Source organism: Leptopilina boulardi, unplaced genomic scaffold (assembly GCF_019393585.1).
Source record: "Leptopilina boulardi isolate dan_hultmark-lab unplaced genomic scaffold, ZJU_Lbou_2.1 LbouV2_351, whole genome shotgun sequence".
Taxonomy (NCBI): Eukaryota; Metazoa; Arthropoda; class Insecta; order Hymenoptera; family Figitidae; genus Leptopilina; species Leptopilina boulardi.
In genome coordinates this window covers 3655180-3678282 of record NW_026137920.1, presented here as the reverse complement: position 1 = coordinate 3678282, position 23103 = coordinate 3655180, and the positions used below count along the sequence as shown (strand labels likewise).

Genomic DNA, 23103 nt, shown 5'->3' with positions numbered 1-23103 from the left:
AAACGTCTTAAAACAAGTCGTTTTTTTGCACTTTTAAGACGGCTCGTTTTTACAGTGTTTCCACTTCCATTTCTACTTTTTCTAATTTTGATTCTTATTTCCATTTACACTTCCACTTTTTCTAATTTTCATTCCTACTTTCATTTTCATTTCCACTTTTTCTAATTGTCATTCCCACTTCCACATCCACTTTTTCTTATTTTCATTTTTACTCCTATTTCTATTTCCACCTTTTCTAATTTTCATTCTCATTTCCATTTCCAATTCCACTTTTTTCAATTTTCACTTCTACTTCCATTAAAAAATTTTTTAAAAGTAAGGAAATAAATAATGAAAATTAGAAAAAAATTGAAGTGGAAGTAGAAGTGTGAGTAAGAATGAAAATCAGTAGAAGTGGAAACGAAAGTTGAAATGAAAATTAGAAAAAGTGGAAATGGAGTGAAAATCATAAAAAGTGGAAGTGTAAATAGAAATAAGAATAAAAATTAGGAAAAGTGGAAGTGGAAGTTGGAAGGAAAATTATAATAAGTGGAAGAGGAAATGGAAGTGGAAATAAAAAATATAAAAAAGTGGAAATGGAAGTGTTAATGAAAATGGAAATTAGAAAAAGTGGAAACGGAAATTACAATGAAAATTTGAAAACCTAAACAGGGAAATGGAAATAGGATTGGAAATTCGAAAAAGTAGAAGTAGAAGTGGAAATAAAAATGTAAAACGGAAGCTAGAAAGAAAATTAGAAAAAGCCGAAGTGGAAATGAAAATGAGAATAGATATTAGGAAAAGTGGAAAGAGATTTGGGAGTGAAAAAAAGTGGAAGTGTAAATGGAAATGAGAATAAAAAATAAGGAAAAGTGTAAGTGGAAGTTAGAAAGAAAATTAGAATAAGTGGAAATGGAAGTGGAAAAAAATTAGAAAAAGTGGAAATGGAAATGTTAATGAAAATGGAAATTAGAAAAAAGTGGAAGTGGAAACGGAAATTTAAATGAAAAAGTGGAAATGGAAATAGAAATGGAAATTCAAAAAAGTTGAAGTGGAAATGGAAATGAGAATGGAAAGTAGAAAAAGTCGAAATGCGAATGGAAATGGAATTGTAAATGAAAATAAAGAAGTGTAAGTGGAAATGGAAATGGAAGTTGAAAAGAAAATTAGAAAAAGTGGAAGTGGAAATAAAAATCAGAATAGATATTAGAATAAGTGTAAACGGATTTGGGAGTGGAAACGGAAGTGTGAATGAAAATTTGAAAAATTGTAAGTGAAAACGGATGTTGGAAGGATAATTAGAAAAAATAGGAGTGGAAATGGAGGTGGGAATGAAAATTAGAAAAAATAGAAAGGGAAATGTAATTTAGAATGAAAATTAGAAAAAGTGGAAGTGGAAATGAAAATGAAAATGGAAATTAGGAAAAATGGAAGTGAAAACGGACGTTGGAAAGATAATTAGAAAAAATAGGTGTGGAAATGGAGGTGGGAATGAAAATTAGAAAAAATAGAAAGGGAAATGTAATTTAGAATGAAAATTAGAAAAAGTGGAAGTGGAAATGAAAATGAAAATGGAAATTAGGAAAAATGGAAGTGAAAATGGAAGTTAGAATGAAAATTATAAAAATTTTATTTATTATATTTTCAATTATTAATTATTAATTTTTAAGTATTAATTATTATTAAAATTATAATTTACTTTTTGGAAAAAAATTTGTTTTCACATATATCTAACATAAAAATTCGAAAATTATAAATAATAACCAATTATATAGAAAGAAACAGACAAAGAAATATTCAAAAGATGTAAAAATTCATATTGACAATATAATCCACAATAAGGAAGAAGTATAAAGAATAAGAAAAAAAAATTCAAGAGGAAAAATTACAGATACAATAAAAATTGATTGGAATCTTTTGATGTTAAACATAATATATATATATATATATAAAAAAAGAAAGGGAAAAGTTTTTTATGAAAAAAAAAATATTTTTTTCTTGATGAAATTATAAGAAAAAAAGTCAAGAGGGTTTGTTTGGTGGTATAGAATATATAGGTGGGTAATTAATAATCTCAGGAAATAGTCAAGAGTTTAGATGATGTTATTATATTAAAGGAGAGTGTAGGAGTAATTTGATAAGATTTACTGCGGGGCTTTGAATCTACACTTGTATTGTGAGAAGGATAAGGAGGAGGATGAACAAGAAGAAGATGAAGATGAAGAATAAGAATGAGTCGAGTGGGAAGAAAACTGAGACGATGCGCGGATCTCGGTTAAACGTGACAGGGTGACAAAATTACGTTATGCTATATAGAGTCAAAACGAAGAAAAAAATTAAAAAACAAAAAAATTTTATCTTTAATTTGTTTTCCTTTTTTTTTTTATTTTTTTGTAGATATTTTAAGCATTCATTTAAAATTACTTTAATAGTTTCACTTTAAAAAAATTACTACTTAAGCTTAACCCTCAATTGGCACAATGGGTCTACTGGACCAAAAAAAATTGCCTGTTTTTACTTAAAAATTCATGAGTTATTTAAAATTTAATATTATCACTTTGAAATTTAAGGTTATATGATGTATTATTCTTTAAGGAAAAAATCACCACAACAGCAAGGACTTGCAAAAAAAGGTATTTATTTTGCAGAATAAAATGTGACTTTAGGTTAGAATAAAAAATTTTATAATTTATTAATGTTTGAAGCTAATTTATTCCTTTGTATATCGAATTAGTTGTATCAAAAAACTTGGAAAATTACTAATATGTCAAACTAATATATTAAAATAGAAAAAATATTCGAATACTTCAATTAATTTGAGCCAGAAAAAAATGCTCGGGTATACTGGACCCATGTGTGCCAGTTAAGCGGTTAAATACCCATTATTTACAGATGAATATAAATATTCTTCATCTTATTTTTCTGCTTCTTCGTATTATTATTATTATTATTATTATTATTATTATCATTATTATAATTATTATTATTCATCAAAAAAGGAATATAACACAAGTCTCGTTATAGAAAATTTTATAACAATATAATATATTTTCTTGATTCTCTCTTTGGATATACAAAAGCGATTAAAATATATATATATATATGACGCGGGGATTCCCCGCGAGTCGATGAATCGCACACTGTGTAACTTCGACTTAACGTAAAACAGTTTCACCGTCACGCGTTTCATGGTATATATATGTATATGTATATGTATATATATATATAAAATATATATAAATATATATATACATATGTATATGTATGTGTGTATACGAGTAAGCAGGCAATGCAACAAGTGTCCTGAGGTTTTGAATCACAAGCAGATCGCGGCGAGTTGGGGAGGGGGAGGAAGGTATAAGAGAAAGACAGAGAGAGAACGATATAACGCTGGATGCTGAGGAGAAAGAGGCTCATGGTCGAGAGAGAAAGAGAGAGAGAGAATGATAGAGGTAAATAGAATGGGTAAAAGGAATATATATATATATATATATATATATATATATATATATATATATATATATATATATATATATATATATATATATATATATATATATATATATATTGATATGATACCCGAGAGAGTGGTTTACGCGAATGTGCAACGGAACATGTGAGATGACGTGCGGTATCGGGTGTTCGGTCGCTTGAATGCCTCATTGCATTCCCGAGGGAAGACATCAGGAATCGGTTAATATAATGTCACGTGGTGACGCCGATATATATATATATAGTCAATAAATATTCTTTCTCTTCTTCTTATGATTCCTTCCTTCTCTGTTTGTAACTGTATGTATGTCTGTCTGTTCGTCCATCCATTCGTCTGTATCCCTCCATCTATTTTTGTTGTCTGTCCGTCTATCTGTATGTCTGTCTGTCCGTCTATCTATTTATTCATATAAATATCTCTATGTCCGTCCATCCGTCTATATATATATATATCTTCCTATATTACAAAAAGATATCGCCGCCGCCGCTGTTTCAAGAATTCTCGACCTAGGAGGGGGGGAGTCCCCCCTCCTAAATTTTGAGGTTATGTTCGTTTCAAGTCCCCTCCCCTCCTCCGCCAAAATGGCCTAATCTTTAAGGTTATGTTCGTTTCAAGACTGAATATAGCCGCAAGTCCCCTCCCCACCCCCGCCAGAAATGACCAAAATTTTGAGGTTATGTTCGTTTCAAGGCTCTGAATATAGCCGCAAGTCCCTCCTCTCATTTCCCCTTCTCCGACAAAAATGACCTAAATTTTGAGGTTATGTTTGTTTTAAGACCCTAGTAAAGCAGTAAGTCCTTCCCCCTTCCCTCATCTCTCTCTGTATTTCACGCCAAAAATGACATAAATTTTAAGGTTATGTAAATTTCAAGACTTTCAATATAGCCGCAAGTGGAGGTGGACTTCCCGCCAAAAATGACTTGAATTTAAAGGTTATGTTCGTTTCAAGACTTTTTAATAATTTATTGGTTTTTAGGCAATTTCATTGAAATTATTTTTAAAAATAATTTCTTAATGTCGATTTTAATTTATTATTCTGTCTGTCTGTCTGTTTGTCCGATATTTTTTATGTCTGTCTGTCTGTCTTTCTTTCTTTCTTTGTCTATCTATCTCGTTGACGTTAAAAAACACTTATTATTCTCTCGCACAATTTTTAAGTGTGTCACTGACGTATATGGGTGATTCTCCAGAAACGGGTCACTTTTGAATAAGGAAATTTTTTTCAAAATTATTTAAAAATACATGTTTATTGCATCCTTTGTATTAATTATGATTGGAACAAGTGATTCTAATAAATATTTGAGCTTAAAAACCGTTTTTAATGTAATTTTAACGATAAATATGTATTGTAGTACTTTCAGCGCAATAGCGTAGCAAGGGCGGCCGGGGCCCCAGGCACCATTGTTTTTGCGCAGACATGTAATTAAATTTTTAATATTTAATTTTTCGAGAACAAAACAATAATTTCTTTGCAAAAATTAATTGTTTTGTAGAAATTTATCTCGGCTTTTTTTTATAAAAATAGAGAAAAAAAATTAAGTTTCTTAAACGCAAGGGAACTGAAAAGCTGAATGACGGCCCTGTAGTTGAGTGTCGTTTCTGCTCGCGCGAAACTTGCGCATGCTCAATAAAATTTCGGGGGCCGGAGTTGAGAGAGCTGGAGTTGAGAAACAAATGAAAAACATTAATTACTTTGTTAATTAAGGACTAAATAAAAAATCCTTTAGGGATTTTATACAATTTTATTACTTTTATCGATACTATAGGTTGAAATTCAAAATTATTTTGAAAAACGATTGTTTTAAACAGGTTCGGAGTTGAGACATAATAAAAATACGCAAATTGTATTGTTTAATAATATAAATTTAAAAGTTAATTAGTTAATTAGTACCGTTGATTTTTATTCAATTGGGATTTTTACACATATTTATCAAAAAATTGCTTTAGTTACAATGAAAATAACAAGCAAAACCTCGAAAAACTAGTCAAATTCTCAACTCCGGATCCAGAAAAAAATTTACGAAGAAACATTATAAATAAACATTTTTTTATTTAAATGGACGAAAAATTAAAAACCCTTTTAGGGAATAACAGTTTTTCAGCCATACTTTAAAATGACTATAATGACAAATTTTATTTTTTTAATTTTAATGTCAAAAATCTTATTCAAAAATAGCAAAATCCATGTGTGGAACGAGCAAAAGTATATTTTTAGCATATTTCAGATGACAAATTAAATTTTGGGAAGTAAAATATCATTATATTGTTAATGAGTTTATTAAAGATCATTAAAATGAAGAAATTTAAAAAAAAATAAACCAATTCTAGATAATATTTATTAACTAATTAATCAAAGAATCAAAAGTGACCTGTTTCTGGAGAATCACCCATATATATATAGAAGCAAACATTTCGCTTGAGTATTAACATATTTTCAAGAATCAAGAAAATTAAAAAATAAATAAATAAAATTCCCCAGTCTTGTACTACAGAGCAATTAGGGAATTATATAAATATATATATATTTTTTTACCGTTCTGTACGTCCTCTTTTGACCCGCATGTTTCCCAGGACGACCTTCGAGATCAACGTGGACGGCATGAATGATGTCGAAAAAGTTTTCAACAATTGCGACCTTCTTGAAAACTCTACCAGGTGGAACTGTACCTTCGGCTCCATTCAGGGACTATAAAACAAAGAACAAAAATTGTATTTAAAATAAAGCAACAAGTTGATAAAGTTGTGGATGTAATAATAATAGTAATATTTTTTTTAAGAAATATAATAATATAATATAGTAAATAATATAATATTGTAAACAGTATAGTAAATAGCATTGAAAAGTAAATAGTATATAGTACAATAAATAATATGGTAAAAAGTATAGTATAGTACACTGAAAAAAGGGTTTGGTATTGACAACCAAACGTTTAGTTGTCGATACCAAACCTTTTTTTCAGTGTAAATGGTTTAATATAGTAAATAGTATTGTATAATAGATAGTATAGTATTATAAATAGTATGGAAAAAATTATAGTATAATAAATAGTATAGTATGTAGTATAGTATGTAGTATAGTAAGTAGTATAGTAAGTAGTATAGTAAGTAGTATAGTAAGTAGTATAGTAAGTAGTATAGTAAGTAGTATAGTAAGTAGTATAGTAAGTAGTATAGTAAGTAGTATAGTAAGTAGTATAGTAAGTAGTATAGTAAGTAGTATAGTAAGTAGTATAGTAAGTAGTATAGTAAGTAGTATAGTAAGTAGTATAGTAAATAGCATAGTAAAATAAATAGTATAGTATAATAAATAGTATGGTAAAAAGTATAGTAAGTAGTATAGTAAGTAGTATAGTAAGTAGTATAGTAAGTAGTATAGTAAATAGCATAGTAAAATAAATAGTATAGTATAATAAATAGTATGGTAAAAAGTATAGTATAGTAAATAGTATATTTAGTAGTATAGTAAATAGTATAGGATAGAACACTGAAAAAAAATTTATTTGTTTCAAATAAATTTTATTTTGGTGTATAATATAATATTCTATAATAATAAAATACTATAATACAATATAATAATAAAATAATAGTACTTTAACAAATAAATACATTTAAAATATTCGAGGATTTATAATATATTATAAAATCCCGAAGACAAAATAAATAAACATTATAATTTCCCTAATTCAAATTAAAATGAAATTATGAGAAAATTTATTCTAAAATTCAATAACACAAATTACTGAATTAGATTATTCACTTGGTTCGCCATCTATCGGAGGGTAGTTGAATCACAATATATTATTCTCAACCCCTCACAAGTTTTAGTAGACATCTCTCCTTCGCGTTCAAACAGGGATTTACCATAACAGAGAGAATGAATTTCTACCGTACCGACGTCTGATTATTTTCTATACATTCACTCACCGTATGTCGGTAAGGTAGATTTACCTTTTAAATCTTTCAAAATAAATTTTATTTTTATTTTCCAAAAAAAAATTGTTGTATATTATTTTTTAACCTCAAAAAAAAAATATTTATAGTGAAGATTTTGGTTTTAATTTTAAATTAGTAGTGTTCATGGTTTAGAGAGAGATGCTCTTTCGATTATTTTATCAGGGGATAGTTTACGAGGTACTATATAGAGAGTGAGAGAGAGAGACAAAAGTTCTAGGCGCGTGCGCATCATTATTGTATTTTCCCCGTATAAACACCTGTTGAAGGATCAAGTCAAACTCGAGAGTCGCGTGGGGTTTATTTCTCCAAGACTATATTTATATATGTATAGTATATGAATGTGGTCAACCGGAATAATTAGAAATTCGTAAAGGGTCACACTTTGGTCTCAATTTCTGTATAAACATAAATACCAAAACTGTCACTGTGAGAATTACGTTCTACAAAAGCGTAATTTTTTCTAATTTTTTTTTTGGACGCATGATTATATGTTCTAAAAATCATTAATTGGAATTTTCATTTTATGCAATTTCATTTGTCATTTTTATTTGTTTGAATTAGTATTTTGCAGAATTTTCATCAAAACGATTTTCAATATTACAGAATTTTTCTATAACCGAAAATTCACTACACAGAATTCTTATTTGTTCGAATTTTTAATTCCTCGAATTTTCATTTAACATAATAGGGCATTTTAAAGAATTTTCAATTGGGTAGAATTTCATTGCATAGAATTTTTATTTTATTCTTTCAGATGAAATTTTCATTTGTTCGAATTATTATATTTAATATAATTTCCATAAAACCGATTTTTCTGCAGAATCTTTACTTAACCGAAAAATCATTTAACAGGAATTTCTAATTAATAGAATTATCATTTGTCCGAAATTGCAAATGTCCGAAGAAACAATCGATTTTGGCGCGATTTTTAAAATCAACCAATCAAAAATTATCCATAAAATTATGTGATTGGTTGATTTTAATAATCGCGCCGAAATCGATTGTTTGTTCGGCCATTTGCAATTTCGAATAAAAGAAAATTCTATCAATTAGAAATTCTGTTAAATGATTTTTCGGTTAAATAAAAATTCTGTAGTATATGAAAAATCGGTTAATATGCGGAAATTATTTCAAATAATAATTTGGACAAATGAAAATTCATCTGAAAGAATAAAATGAAAAATCTATATAATGCATAATGAAATTCTACTTTTGGTAAATCCGACTTTTAGCAAAAATCAAACTATTTGTAATCCCGATTTTTTGAAATTCAAAAGTTTGATAATTTGAATTTTTGGAAATCCTAAATTTTGAAATTTCTAAAGTTTGATAATTCCAATTTTTTCACAATCTAAACTTTTGGTATATATAATTCCGACTTTTGGTATAATTTAAAATCATTGAAAATTCTAAATTTTTGAAAATTTATTGATATTTCAGATTTTCGAACTTTTACTTTCGAATTCTAAATTTGCTAATTTAAACTTTTATCAATCTAAACTTTTGATAATTTCGAACTATTGAAAATTCTAAATTTTGTGTATAATTTTAAATTAATATAATTCAAAATTTGGAGCCAGTCAAGTATTACGTATAAGCATATTTTCAAGGGTTTTGAACCACCCCTCCACCCCTAAATAAGCGCATATTCTAATGGAAAAAATAAGCATTTTGTATATGCTGGTATAACAAATCGAAACTTTTCAATTTCAACTTTTGAAAATTCGAAATTCTGCTAATATTCTATATATATATATATATATATAACTTTTAGTAATCCCAACTTTCGAAATTTAAAATTTTTTATAATTCAAACTTTCGATAATTGTAATTTTTGGTAATTCAAGTATTTAACAATCCGAACTTTTGAAATTAGAATTTTTGATCATTTAAAAATTTTAATAGTTAGAACTTTTTAAAATTTGATATTTTAAAAATTTTGAATTATTATTTGCTCTTTTTGAGGTATATTTCTAAGTCAACGATTTTTTATGTTTAAAAACCAAAAAAAAAAAATTTTTTTGAGAGGTGGGGGTACGGTACATTTTGATCACTCTCTATAACATTTTCTGGACATTTATATATATATATATATATATATAACGATATATTCCATCGTACGCGTATCATATCTCCAATTGTTCGTACAAATCCGTTATAGATTCTCTATATATATATGTTCCGTATACAGCAAAGTCCGACTAGATACGAAGTCGGATATGAACGGTATACGATATATGAAAATTGATTTCTAGATTGTAGATATATATGCTGTAATCTCCGATTATATAGCTTTCAAAGAAATTGATCCAAAATAATGTTTTGGTTTCAGAACATAATAATCCGAACACTGATTATATTGTTTTCAACATCATTATATTAAGAATACACTGTTCTAAGAGGGAGAGAGGGGTTCCTTCTCAGTAGCTTATAAAAATTCGAAAGTTCGGATGACTATAAAAAATGGAATTACCAAAAAGTTCGAATTCCCAAAAGTTTAAATTATATCTTGCTAAAATTTAGAATTTCTAAAATTTTAAACTATACGAAAAGTTCGAATGTCCATAAAATATAGAAGTTAGAATTCTTATATATTATATATATGGATTGCTGAAGATTATTGAAATTATATGATTTGGCCAACAAAATTTTTTTGTTAAATCAAAATATTTGTTTTGAGTCAACCAACACAGTAAAAACAAAGTCTTAAACCGTTTACACCTTAAATTAAGCCCATATATTTTGCATAAGTCTGTCCTTTTTTAATTGGTCTGACTCCGTTTACACCTTAAATTCAGCCTCAAAAATAGGCTGAAATCAAGATTTCTTTTTTAGTGTGAAGAAATTTGGTTGAGTGTTTTTTGTTGGCATAACCAAATGAGATAACTTTATACGACTTTGTTTCAGCCAATCAAAATTTGGTTATACAAGAACCAAAATTGCCTAACCAAATGTTTTTTGTTGTAAACACAAAATCTTTTTTGTGAAACAAAAAATAAGGATTTACTGTATATATATAATTTAAATATAAGTGTGACATCATCGGTCAAGTTCCAAATGACGTAAAAGTTTCTTTTTTTCTCACCCGCCTAAACTTGCTACTTTGTAAATTGCACAAGATGAGAGATATACATATACATATATACTTTGAAAGTGCATATAATTTGTCTCGTAACCATAACAGCCGTAGGCGGACGCACCTACTAGAGGCAATATATGCAAGAGAGAGAGAGAGATAGCCATTGCTATTTCTTTGACGCCACCGACACAGCGAGAGTGATAACCCACTGGCGCATACGCGAATAATGTGCCCGCACACGTGTATGCATATCCATTATCCGGGGGTCCAAGCGCACGTGTGTGTTTCATAGTATAAATGGACTATATGTATATATATATGTACGTATATGTAGGTAGGCATTATGTATGGAGATATATGTACGTACGTATATATCTATATGTATATGTGTGTAAGTGCTGGAGCAGGGTGCGTTTCACAGCTGAATGCACGAGGCGTGTGTTCGGCATCCTGTCGCCCACCGGCCTCCCGCGTCACGCAATGTGTTTCCTTCTATGTATATATATATGTATATATATACGTTACGTGCGAGCGTTACGAGTATATATAGTACGACGACTCCACAAAATCAGAACCGCACTCTTCCACTATACAACAGGATATCACACAATTCACGAAAATTACTTTTTATCAAAAAGGAAGATCACATCGAGAAACGATTTTGTTCTATTTTTTTCTATATATTGAGAAAATGAACATTAATCAAAATGAACCTAAAGTGTAAAAATATAGGTTATGTTCTACATTGTGATATTTTTATATATTGGTAGTACTGAAGAATTTTGTAAATTATATAAAATATTGAAAAGAGAAAAAATGAAGAATGAAGAAGAAATTCGTTGAGTATGATTGGTACATTGGATTTAGTGCGGCTAAAAGCAAGTGTTTCATACTAGATAATGAATAATTGGGGAAAATACATGAGGAAACAGGGAAACATTTCAAAATTGTTGTATTTATAATCTACCTTTAATTACCGTGGATGTCCCAGTTACCGTCCACCTAAGACCTAGTTTCCGTCCAGTTTAATTTTCAAAATAACATTTATAAAAAAATTATTTTCTTTTATTTGTTTACTTAAACTAATAAGTCGATTGCGTGCCAAAAGGAATAAATTATTGTTAAAAAATAATTTAAATTACTATACGAGATATTTGTAAAATGGACGGAAACTGCGGTACATCCACGGTAATCTCCAATTTTTTAATCGGGAGTAACTTTTAACTTTTTTTAAAATAAATTTTGTTTTTGATTTTTAACTCTCTAAATTTGTATATAGTGAAAAGTGAGCAACTAATTCACATTAGTAAGAATTTTTACTAATTTTTAGTAAAATATTACTAGGTATTTGATTCAGTAGTTTTAATTTTTTTTTTACTAAAGTTATTGTAAAAAGTTACTAAAAAATTAATGAAAATTCTTACTAATTTAAATTAGTAGCTTGCTTTTCACTAATTCAGATTTAGAGAGAATGTAAGAAAGTATTTACACCTCTGTCAGGGAATGATTTTGATTAGTTGCAGAATCTTGTAAATTATATAAAATAAATATTAAAGTAAATTATATGAAAATATTTATGTTACATATTTTACGTTAACAGTATCGAATTAGTTTTAGTTTAGTACTGGCAGACCGTATTGATTTACCACTAGTTTAGTACCGGCTAACAATACTAATTTAGCACTAGTTTTTGTACTGTCAGACAGTATTGACTTAGTACTAGTTTAGTACTGTCAGACAGTACTGGCCAAGAGTACTATTTTAGCACTAGTTTAGTACTGTTAGACAGTACTGACTCAGTACTAGTACTTGCCAACAGTACTATTTTAGCACTATTTCAGTACTGTCTAACAGTACTGACTTAGTACTGGACGAACGGGACTGAATATATTTATTGCCAGTACCAAACCAGCAGTTCTGCACTCAAGTGTGTTACGGATGCTTCAACAATCAAGGTCCTGCGCCAATGGTGCAAATGTCAGCAGAATACTGTAATTCCTGATTGGAAGTGTATATCATATATATAATATATATGCAGTGTCGGTTACATTTTGCCATACACATACAGAGAGGATTTAGGCCAGGCGAAATCTATGTTGCCGGGTACTAATATTGCCTCCATGATAAACTGCTATCAACGTTTCAACAAGAATAATGCTATAGCGCTAGGTCTACTACTCTCTGCGATGTTTATACCCTCTATGCACTACTCGAAATGCATGAAATGTCACAAGATTGCATATAACTAAATATACATATATGGCTGATTCTCTACGAAGCGTATATATATATATATATATATATATACTAGGGGGGCTTCGCGCGCCAACCCCCTATTTTTTATTGGTTTTGTAGATGTTTGAGTTAATATTCAGACAATTTCTGAAATTTAAAACTATTATTAATATTTTATTATTTACTTCTTTAAATGTCATTTACGATTTTTATTAACAATAATTTTTATTATTTTCAATTTTTAAAACAAAATTTATCTAATTTTTTTAAATTTTCCAGCTAAAATTTGACCTACATTTAAGGTTATGTTCGTTTTTTGGTCAATTTCCTTCAAAGTTTGACCTAAATTTTGAGGTTATGTTTGTTCCTTTGTCTTTTTGTGCCAAATTTTGACCTTAATTTTGAGGTTATGTTTGTTTCTTGGTCGTTTCCCGACAAAATAACTTAACCTTAAAATTTAGTTCAATTTCGGTAGAAAATCCACCTCTCCTTCAACGTAAGGAAGGAGGGGAGGGCCTTGCGACTATATTCACAGTTTTGAAACGAACATAACCTTTAAATTCAGGTCATTTTTGGCAGGAAATCTACCAACACTTGCGGCTATATTGAAAGTCTTGAAATGAACATAACCTCATAATTTATGTCATTTTTGGCGGGAAATACGGAGAGAGAGATGAGGGAAGGGGGAACGAATTGCTGCTCTATTCAGAGTCTTGAAACAAACATAACCTCAGAATTTAGGTCACTTTTGGCGGGAAATAAGGAGAGAGGGGAGGACTTTCGACCCTACTCAGTTTTGAAATGATCATAACCTCAAAATTTATGTCATTTTTGGCGGGAGACGGGTGACTTTCAGCTATATTGAAAGTCTTGAAATGAACATAACCTCAAAATTTATGTCATTTTTGGTGGGAAATACGGAGAGAGGGTAAGGGAGGGGGGAGGACTTGCGGCCCTATTCAGAGTCTTGAAACGAACATAACCTTAAAATTTAGGTCATTTTTTGCCAGGGAGGGGGAGAAGGTGGGGGGGACTTGCAGCTATATTCATATGGGTCATTCCATATCAAGTGTAACCAACTATACTATCCATGTCAAAAACATGGGTTGGCTCACCCTTACCTGTCAAAAACATGGGTTGGGTACACTTGACATGGAATGACCCATCCTTGTAAATTTCTAAAACAGCGGCGGCTGCGGCGAAATCTTTTTATAATATAGAAAGATATTATATATTCACTGAAAAAAGATTTTGTGTTTGAAACAAAATCGTTTGGTTATAGGGATAATTTTGGTTCTTGTAATCAAATTTTGCGGTTGACTGAAACAAAGTCGTAGAATTATTTCAACCCAAAACATTTGGTTTGGCGAACAAAATTATTTGGTTAAACATTTTTAAATTCTAACCAAAATTTGGTAACGACAACAAATATAATTTGGTTACCACAACAAAATAGTTTTTGGTCTAAATGATCGTTTGTTGTCCAAAATTTTTTTGTTGCAGTCCAACGAAATTTTGGTTAGTTTGACTAAACATTTTTCTCAGTTTTTAGGAAGGAAGAGGAAAAAGAGGAAAATAAAAATGGAAAAGATTTTTACAAAAATGAGGAAGTCAAAAAATCATTGTAAAGAGATGTGAAAATGCGAACGTAAGCTGAAAAATCTACCTATATCTCGACTATACACGCGCGTATTGTTGTAAATCCAGATCTCGACATAACGACGATGCACTGGAAATACGATGGAAGACGATAAAATTGGAAATTTACACTTTCGCGTTACGCGCGCGTTCTAAAAGTGTATATATATATACATATAGTCACTCGTTTCTCAGAGAGAGACAGAGTAAGAGAGAGAGAGAGAAAGAGAGAGCGAAATAGTACACATAGATTCCATTCGGGTTCACCGAATAAAAACCACGCGTTTTTCCAAAGCTCAGTCTTGTACGTGGGAAAATGTAGAGTAATATAACAAAGCCACGAAAAGTGCTATCGAATTCTGTTCCGTTTCAAATACGTATATATATATATATAATCCGTAGCATACATGCAGCATAGGAATAAAAATATACAAATAATATTTCCAATATGACACACATATATATATATCCAAATCCAAAATTTCTACACAGAAATTTTTTTCAAATTTAGGTCATATGTATAGAAATATTTACCAATTGTCAACAGAAATAGTATTCTAAGAAACTAGTAATTAGTTATTTTCTGAATTTATCAAATATGATTACAGGTGTAGAAATTTTAAACGGGCCCTGACAGGGCGCAAGTCGGAAGGCCTACAATGCGCATAAAAAACACATATGTAAATTCAGTGTCGGAGTCCCAAAAAGATAAGCCCTACTTCAGTCCAATTAAAATCGATAATAACCATAAGGCCCGATCAGAGCCTGGTGTGGCCCTAGTTAGGTTTATACCTATTTTCATACAAATTGGCGAATTATTTCATGGGACTGTATTCTAAAATCCGGTACAATTTTCCTATACCCGCGTGCATAAATTTTTTTTCCAGGGCCCAGATCGGGGCCGCATCAGGCTGCCCTATTAGGAAATGAAACGCCACGCCTGATGTGGCCCTGATTAAAAAATTCCCATTTTCTGGTTGCCCTGATTTGACCCTGATCAGGTGTGGCGTTTTATTCCATACTAGGGCCATGTTAGGGCTCTGGAAGGGGCCCACGTCGGGAAGTCCTAAATTAGCATAAAATATATAATACTAAATCCAATATTGAACGATCACTGTAGAAATTTTCGATTAAATTCAATAAAAATTTAGAACTAACTATAGGGCCTAGTGAGGCCCTGGATAGGATTCCCCGTTTCTTCCAAATTTGTGACCAGATTGGCGAATTTTGCATCATTTTTTACATAGGGAAGGGAATTCTATTTTTTTTTGAGGTGTCAGTCGCTAAGCAAACAATTACACGACGATTAATATATCAATAATTATTGAGATAGTTAGATTACGTGATATATGTAGATATATATATGTTTCCAATATGGAATATATAATATTTCGGAGAGGTTGAACAATATATATATGTGCAATAATGCAACGCTAGGCTTATACTAAAACCAACACGTCTAGAACTAAGTGCTAAGTGTACAAGGCCAATGTGTGCGTTGCTATATATCAAAGCCAAGGCTAGCCGCCCCCTTATATAGATTGGAGAAGTGTATCATCCGATTTGCCATCGACAATACCGACATCAACCTCAAAGGACGCATTGAGTGCGGCCTTGGCAGAAATCTAGGGATTACACATATATATATACAGAATCATCAATTTCCCTCAATATGTATACTTTATTATTATTATTTAATCATTTTTATTTAATATATACATAAGGGAATGTAGTCATTGACTTTGTCTTGGAAATCATTCCTAATATCACGAAGCAATTGTTAATTCCATTTTGTACTACAAGGACTATAAATATATTACTCATATTTTTTGAAATAAAACCTATTATCAGTTACTGATAAAACAGTATACTGAAGTATAATAGTAATGGTTGTTACAGTACTGAACTAGTACTGAAAGTAGTATATTTCCTGAGAGTACAGAACTATAAATAGTACTACTACTACTACTACTACTACTACTACTACTACTACTACTACTACTACTAATTATCATATACCACTATAGGAATACTATACTACTTATAGTAACTACTACAGTACTTCCAGTACTACTAAATACTAAATTAATGTAAATAGTAGTACTACTATAAATAGTATAATATTCCTGTGATACTAGACTATTTATAGTAGTACTACCTACTATTTACATTAATTTAGTACTTAGTAGTACTGGAAGTACTGTAGTAGTTACTATAAATATATAGTATATAGTATTCATGTTGTATAGTAGTTCTAGTACAAAACTGTAAATATAGTATTATTACTATTATAATTGTATTACTATTACTATAAATAGTACTAATACTTCAAATAATACAGTATTATAGAAATACTATACTGTTTATAGTAGCTACTGTAGTACTCCAGTACGGAATTTTAAATAGTAGTACTACTGATTTTATAAATAGTGTACTACCATAGGAATACCATATTACTTTACTTACTACAGTAGTTCCAGTACAAAAATTGCAATCAAACAGCAGAAAAAAGTAATTTTAGTAAAAAACAAAAATACAGTGAAGACTATTTGAAGAATCATTTTTCCCACTCTCCTTCCCTCTTGTGTCCAAAAATTATGGTACCAAAGAATTAACTGAAGAATCAATTAAGTTTTTCTTTCATTATTTGAAGCCGAATATATTGGCTATTCTTAATTGTTTTGCCGAGTGCTACTGATGGCGACGAGAATATATATATATACATAGGATTAGGTTAGTTTTGGTTTGTTACGAGCGACGACGAGACCATAAGACCAGTCAGGCCACCCAGTAGCCATTTAGATAAACGACCTGCCCCTGTGTTGAGTGCCTGCCAGAGTGAGAGAGAGAGTGAGCCGTATGAGCGAAAGAGGCAACGAAAGAATCCCTCCCGAGGCACACCAAACAAGAGAGAAAAAGAGGTAGAGAGAGAGAGAGAAAGAGCGCGAATAGAAAAAGACACAAAAGCCAGAAAGTACTTGGAAGAGAGGATAAAGCCGCGCGCAACAGTGACGGAAAAGCCTCTCAAGCGTTTAAGGTTCGACAATGTGACGCATATTTGGATTCAATTTTTATTTTTTTTTTTTTTGCATTTTCTTGTAGTTTCTTCTAAATATTCTTACTTTAATATTATTTAAAGAATTTGACATCACTGTGAAAAAGGAAGTTTTTACGGGACTCTAAAAAAGAGTACAAAACTCTTATAGAGTCCCATTAGGAATTAAAATCTAAATCCCTTTTTTACTCAAAAAAAAAACTTAAGACTCCCACTGGGAGTTAATTTGTAACTCCCTTTTTTCAACTCCAAAAATATGGGACTTTTATAGAGTCCCGTTGGGTGTTAAATCTACCTCCAAATTTTAAACAGTGAGGTAATACTCCCTAGGCATACAATTACCTTTGCTTTAACTCCAAAAGGGTACGGGAACCTTATAGAGTCCCGTTAAAAATTAAAATGTAACAACCTTATACTATTTACAGTGGAGGCAAAAAAAACTTTCTTTGAATCATCTCCCTTTTGTTATAACTCTAAAAGAGACTTTTATAGAGTCCCGTGTAAAATTAACTCTACTTTCTGTAACTCCAAAATAGTACGTGACTGTTATATAGAGTCCTTTTTTTCACCCCGAAAAAAGGTGAGATTTTTGTAGAGTACCGTTAGGAATTAAATTTTACACCCTTAGCATCAAATTCCTTTGCTTCAACTACCAAAAGTGTGGGACTCTATATAGAGTCCAGTTGGAAATTAAAATCTAGTCTAAAATCTAATTAATCTCTAAATATTTTGTACCCCAGAAAAAGGTGGGACTCTTGGAGATTATAATCTAACTCCTTTTTCTAAATCCAAAAAAAGTGGGACTCTTATAGAGTCTCGTTAGAAATTAAACCCAACTCCTTTTGTACCCCAAAAAAAGTGGGACTCTTATAGAGTCCCGTTGGTAGTTAAATCTAAATCTCAATTTAGTAATACTCCTTAGACAGAAAATTAGCTCCCTAAACATCAACTCCCTTTGCTTCATTTGCGAAAGGGTATGGGACTCTTGTAGAGTCCCGTTGGGAGTTAAAATCAAACTCTATTTTTATAGTATATATACTAAATAACTAAAGAATTCCAAAAAAGAACAAAAATATCAAAACATAAACGAGACGTCTCATTAATGCCCTATGTATGCTAGCTGGGACCCAGAAAGAGGCAAACAAAAGAGAAGAAGATTCCCTAGAGAGAATTGATCAGGGTATTTCACGCGTAAGACTAGAGAGAAAGAGGGACGGAGATATACATATATATATATATATATATATATATATATATATATATATATATGACGCAAGGACCTGCCCACCTACCTGCAGCAAACAATCCGACTAGATCGGCGGCTTATATCTTTTTAAATCCTTGACGAGAGTCACCAGGTATTCTCCCTCTCTCACTCCCTTGATACACCGACGAACACGAAGACCTGACAAGAGGCCTAAACTGAATAAATTATTACAACTTCGTCTGCAGCGACGAGAGAGAACCCTCTTTTTCTTTCTACTACTATATACTACTCGAAAATCCCGGTGGGCGAGTCTTGAAACCCCCAACTCCCTTTCTATCAAGAGTGCCAAGATTCCATATCTAACTCCCATCTCTTCACTCTGCTTCGGAAACGGGACCCCGAAGCGGGACAAGATCAGGACAACAATTCTTCTTCACGCTGTTAAGTGTATATACATATATATGTGGACGAAACTTCGGCATCTTGATTCTCTTTCCCTCTCGCGTCATGTTCCTACCTCTTGCCTCGTCGCCCCCATTTCCGCAAGTCGTGTTCGTGTAAGTGAGAGAAAGGATCCAATCTAAAAGTCGAACAGAGAGAGAGAGAGAGAGCTTTCGAAGGAAGAACTGGATACGAATGCTACCAGACAAGAAAGAACCAGTGAGGGAGAGAACACTAGAAAGAGAGAGAGAGAGAGAGAGAGAGAGAGAATTTCAAAAAGAGAACAAAAGAGTGAGACGGAATATTACGAATCTCTAGAGATTCACCACGCATGGAGAATTCTCTCTTTCTCTCTCGTGGAACGGGCCAGACCAGACCGCCAGCCTCGTTTGGTTGCACGGAAGGCAGCTGCCAGCCGGCTTACCGCCGCCAACATATTATAACGCAGATGAGAGAACGAGACTAGAACGAAGAGTGATGCAGAACGAGAAAGAGAGAGCAAGAGCAAAACACGACCGCAGTCCCGCAATAATATCGACACGCCAAACCCAACTTGTACATCCCGCAGAATATCAGTTCTTTATTGGATTTCCAACGTCCAACAAAATTAGAAATACTGCACGTTTGTCTTCTTCATCTATATATGTGTATGTATACACGTCTCTCGTAAAAAAAAATTTTCACAACAAAATTGAGAAGTCAACCAAAATCGATAATAAATTTATTTTGATTTCAACTATAATTACAAAAGAGATAAAGAAATTGAATTTTCGAATGTTAATACGCCCAAAATTCGTTAGGTTCCACCCATTTGACGAATTTTATAGGCGTTTCTTGTTAAGAACCGCCTACATTGCGATTTAAAGCCGTTAGGCTCCGCCCTTTTTATGAATTTTGTAGGCGTGTCTTCTTAAGAACCGCCTACATCGCAGTCCAAAGTCGTTAGGCTCCTCCCATTTGTCAAATTTAGTAGGCGTGACTTGTTAAGAACCGCCTACATTACGATCCAAACAATTAGGCTTCGCCCATTTGACGAATTTTGTTAGGCTCCACCCATTCTACGAAGTTGGTAGGCATATTGTGTTAATCTCCTATATTGCGATATAAAAAAGATTAGGCACCTCCTCTTTGTCAAATTTGGTAGGCGTGTATTGTTAAGAACCACTTATATTTCGGTATAAGGACGTTAGGCTTCACCCATTTGCGGAATTTCGTAGGCGTGTCGTGATAAAGACCGCCTATATTGCAACCTAAAATAGATTAGGCTCCTCCCACTTGTCAAATTTCGCACGGGGGGCGTTTTTCACGTACCGCTGTTATGCAATCCGAGAACCAGAGATCCCTCCCACTTGTCAAAAATGGTACCGTCTACATAACGACCAAAAAGTTTTTTGGCTCCTCCCATTTGTATTTGAAACAAGGGTTTTTTTTTAATGAATTTGTCAAATTTGATAAAAGAGCGTTTTGATATGAACCGCCCTGATTCAAATACGACATTCTAAAACTTTTCCCACTTGTCGAATAAGCTACCTCCTACCGCTAAGCACCGCCTATTGAGAGACCAAAAACCCTACCTTTGGCTCCTCCCACTTGTGGAATTTGGTACCTCCTACCACTAAGCACCGCCTACATACTAAGTAAAAGGTCTTTGGTTCCTTCCACTTGTCGAATTTAGTACGTAGGCGATTTTTAACTGCCGTTACTACTATTTGGGAACCTTAAACTCCTCCCACTTGTAGAATTTGACAACGCCTTTTGCCTAGCTCCGCCTACTTAGTGACTTAAATGTCTTTGGCTCCTCCCACTTTAAATATTTAACACCGCCGTTCGCTAAGTTCCGCCTACTTAGTGAATGAAAGGCCTTTGGCTCCTCCCACTTGTCGAATTTAGTACGTGGGCGTTTTTTAACTGCCCTTCCTACTATTTGGGAACCTTAAACTCCTCCCATTGGTCGAATTTGACATCGCTTACCGCTAAGCACCACCTACTTAGTGACTAAAATGCCTCTGGCTCCTCCTACTTGTAGAATTTGACAACGTCTATCTCTAAGTTCCGCCTGCTTAGTGACTGAAAGGGCTTTGGCTACTCCAACTTGTAGAATTTGGTAGGCGTGTCTTGTTAAGAACTGGTACCGTCTATGCTAAGCACCGCGTATATAGCGACTAAAATATCAGAAGCCCCTCCTACTTTTCAAATTTACCAACCGCACAGAATCATGATAACTTTATGACGTAAAACTTCTTCTGCTTATCTTTTAGACGCATTATAGGAGTTTCGTAATTTTACGCTCGCTTACCAAATTCTAAAAGTAGGAGGAGCTTAAGATCTTAGGCTCCTCCTATTTTGATAATCGCTCCTCCCACTTATCGAACGTGGTACAAAAACAGTGCTATAATGCGACCCCAAAAATTTTAGACTCCTTCCACTTTTTCTACCACATTTCGGAACGCCTACATATAGGTATGTTAAGGACCTTAGGCTCCTCCCACATTTTGAATTCGTCACGGAACGCCGTTTAATCCAACTTTTAAGCTTCAAAACACATCAAAAGTAATTTAGAATCTCCAAAATTTCCCTCAAGAAACTTCAAAATGTAAATGTCAAATTTCCAGCACAAGATTTCGGAACCTAATTTCTCGGGGGTTCTTCTCTGTATTCAATTGTGATTTAAACAATACCAACGTATAAAACGTAGATAACCCGAGAAAATCTAATTAAACTCAAGAGAGTGAGAGAGTGGGGAGGGAAGTTCCGATAAAGCATTCGCTTAACCTTGAGAGGGTTTGCGTCCGCAATAGGGGAAATGTATTATCGCATCTTGAGGGAAACGAAGCGATCAAGAAAATAACAAATCGAAGAGAGGGGAGGAAATCGACAAATACACTATTTTTCTCTTCTCTCTCTCTCTCTCTCTCTCTCTGTCACAAAAAGGCTTCCCTTTGTGAAACAGCTCGCATTTCCTTTCACCCTCACGCCATGCTCTCGGTGACACTAGAAACCGGAATGATGTAGCAAGGGTGGGTAGGTGGGTGGATTGTAGGGAGGGAGGGAGAGGTTGGCGGGTAGTGATCCGCAGTCAACGCAAATGGCTCTCCAATCCCCCTTCAACCACACACATCACCAACGCCACCCATCCGTATGTCTATCTGGATGGCGTGTCGGATTTCTGTTTGCGTTGCCGCGTCACGCATTGAACCGCGCCTGTTCAGATTTCAGGTGATCCCTTATACCCTCTCACTCTTCCCCTTCCAATCTGGTCGTCCCCGAAACACACACACACATATATATATATACTCGTTTCGTCGTCTCTGCAAGCAACAACTCTCGTGCCGAAATTGTCCCGTCCTGATGCGGGTTCACGACACTTATTCGGAACGGATGAAGCACCGGTTTACGTATATGTTGGTTACTTTTTATATGTGTATATATGTGTGGCCTTGAAAAATCCTGGTTTATACAATTATTGCAATGCTTTGCTTCTCTCTCTTTCTCTCTACTTTTTTTAGTTTTTTTCTCTCTCTCTCTCTCTCTTCTATGTTTTTCGCTGTCTTTCCTTTTTTTTATTATTTTTGTATTTATAAAATATATGGAATGGTAATCTGATCAACCTTGATCATCCTAATCGAGTTAACTAACAGGCATGATCATCAGGTTTGGAAATGCAAGCAGGGCTGAAATATCTGCACTAAGAAAAACGATTGGTTGAGATTACCATTTCGTTAGTTAGAGTATTTTTGCTAATTTATATTAGTTACTGTTACCATTTAGTTAGTCAGCCTAACCATTTTGTTAGTAAGGTAAAATTAAATATAGTTATTCTAACAAACTAATTTGTTAAACCAACTAATAAAATAGTTATGCCAAACAATAAGAATACTAACCATATATATAACTAATAAATTAGCAGCAGTATAGTTTACTAACTAAAAATGGTAACCCCAACCAATCTTTTCTCTCAGTGTGTCAATTATATATACTTTTTAGTGAAATCTTTCAAGAATAATATAATATAATAGTCCCTA

The 23103-nt window shown here is 32.4% G+C and overlaps 1 protein-coding gene across 1 annotated transcript in view; it reads right to left on the bottom strand.

Moving 5' to 3' along the window:
* The window catches only part of LOC127286187 (probable serine/threonine-protein kinase DDB_G0272282), a 77390-nt gene that overhangs the window by 4749 nt on the left and 49538 nt on the right, over positions 1-23103 (bottom strand). The window contains exon 3 of the mRNA XM_051312538.1: positions 6006-6158. Coding sequence (XP_051168495.1) covers positions 6006-6158 — 153 coding nt within the window. The remainder of the gene's footprint in view (positions 1-6005; positions 6159-23103) is intronic.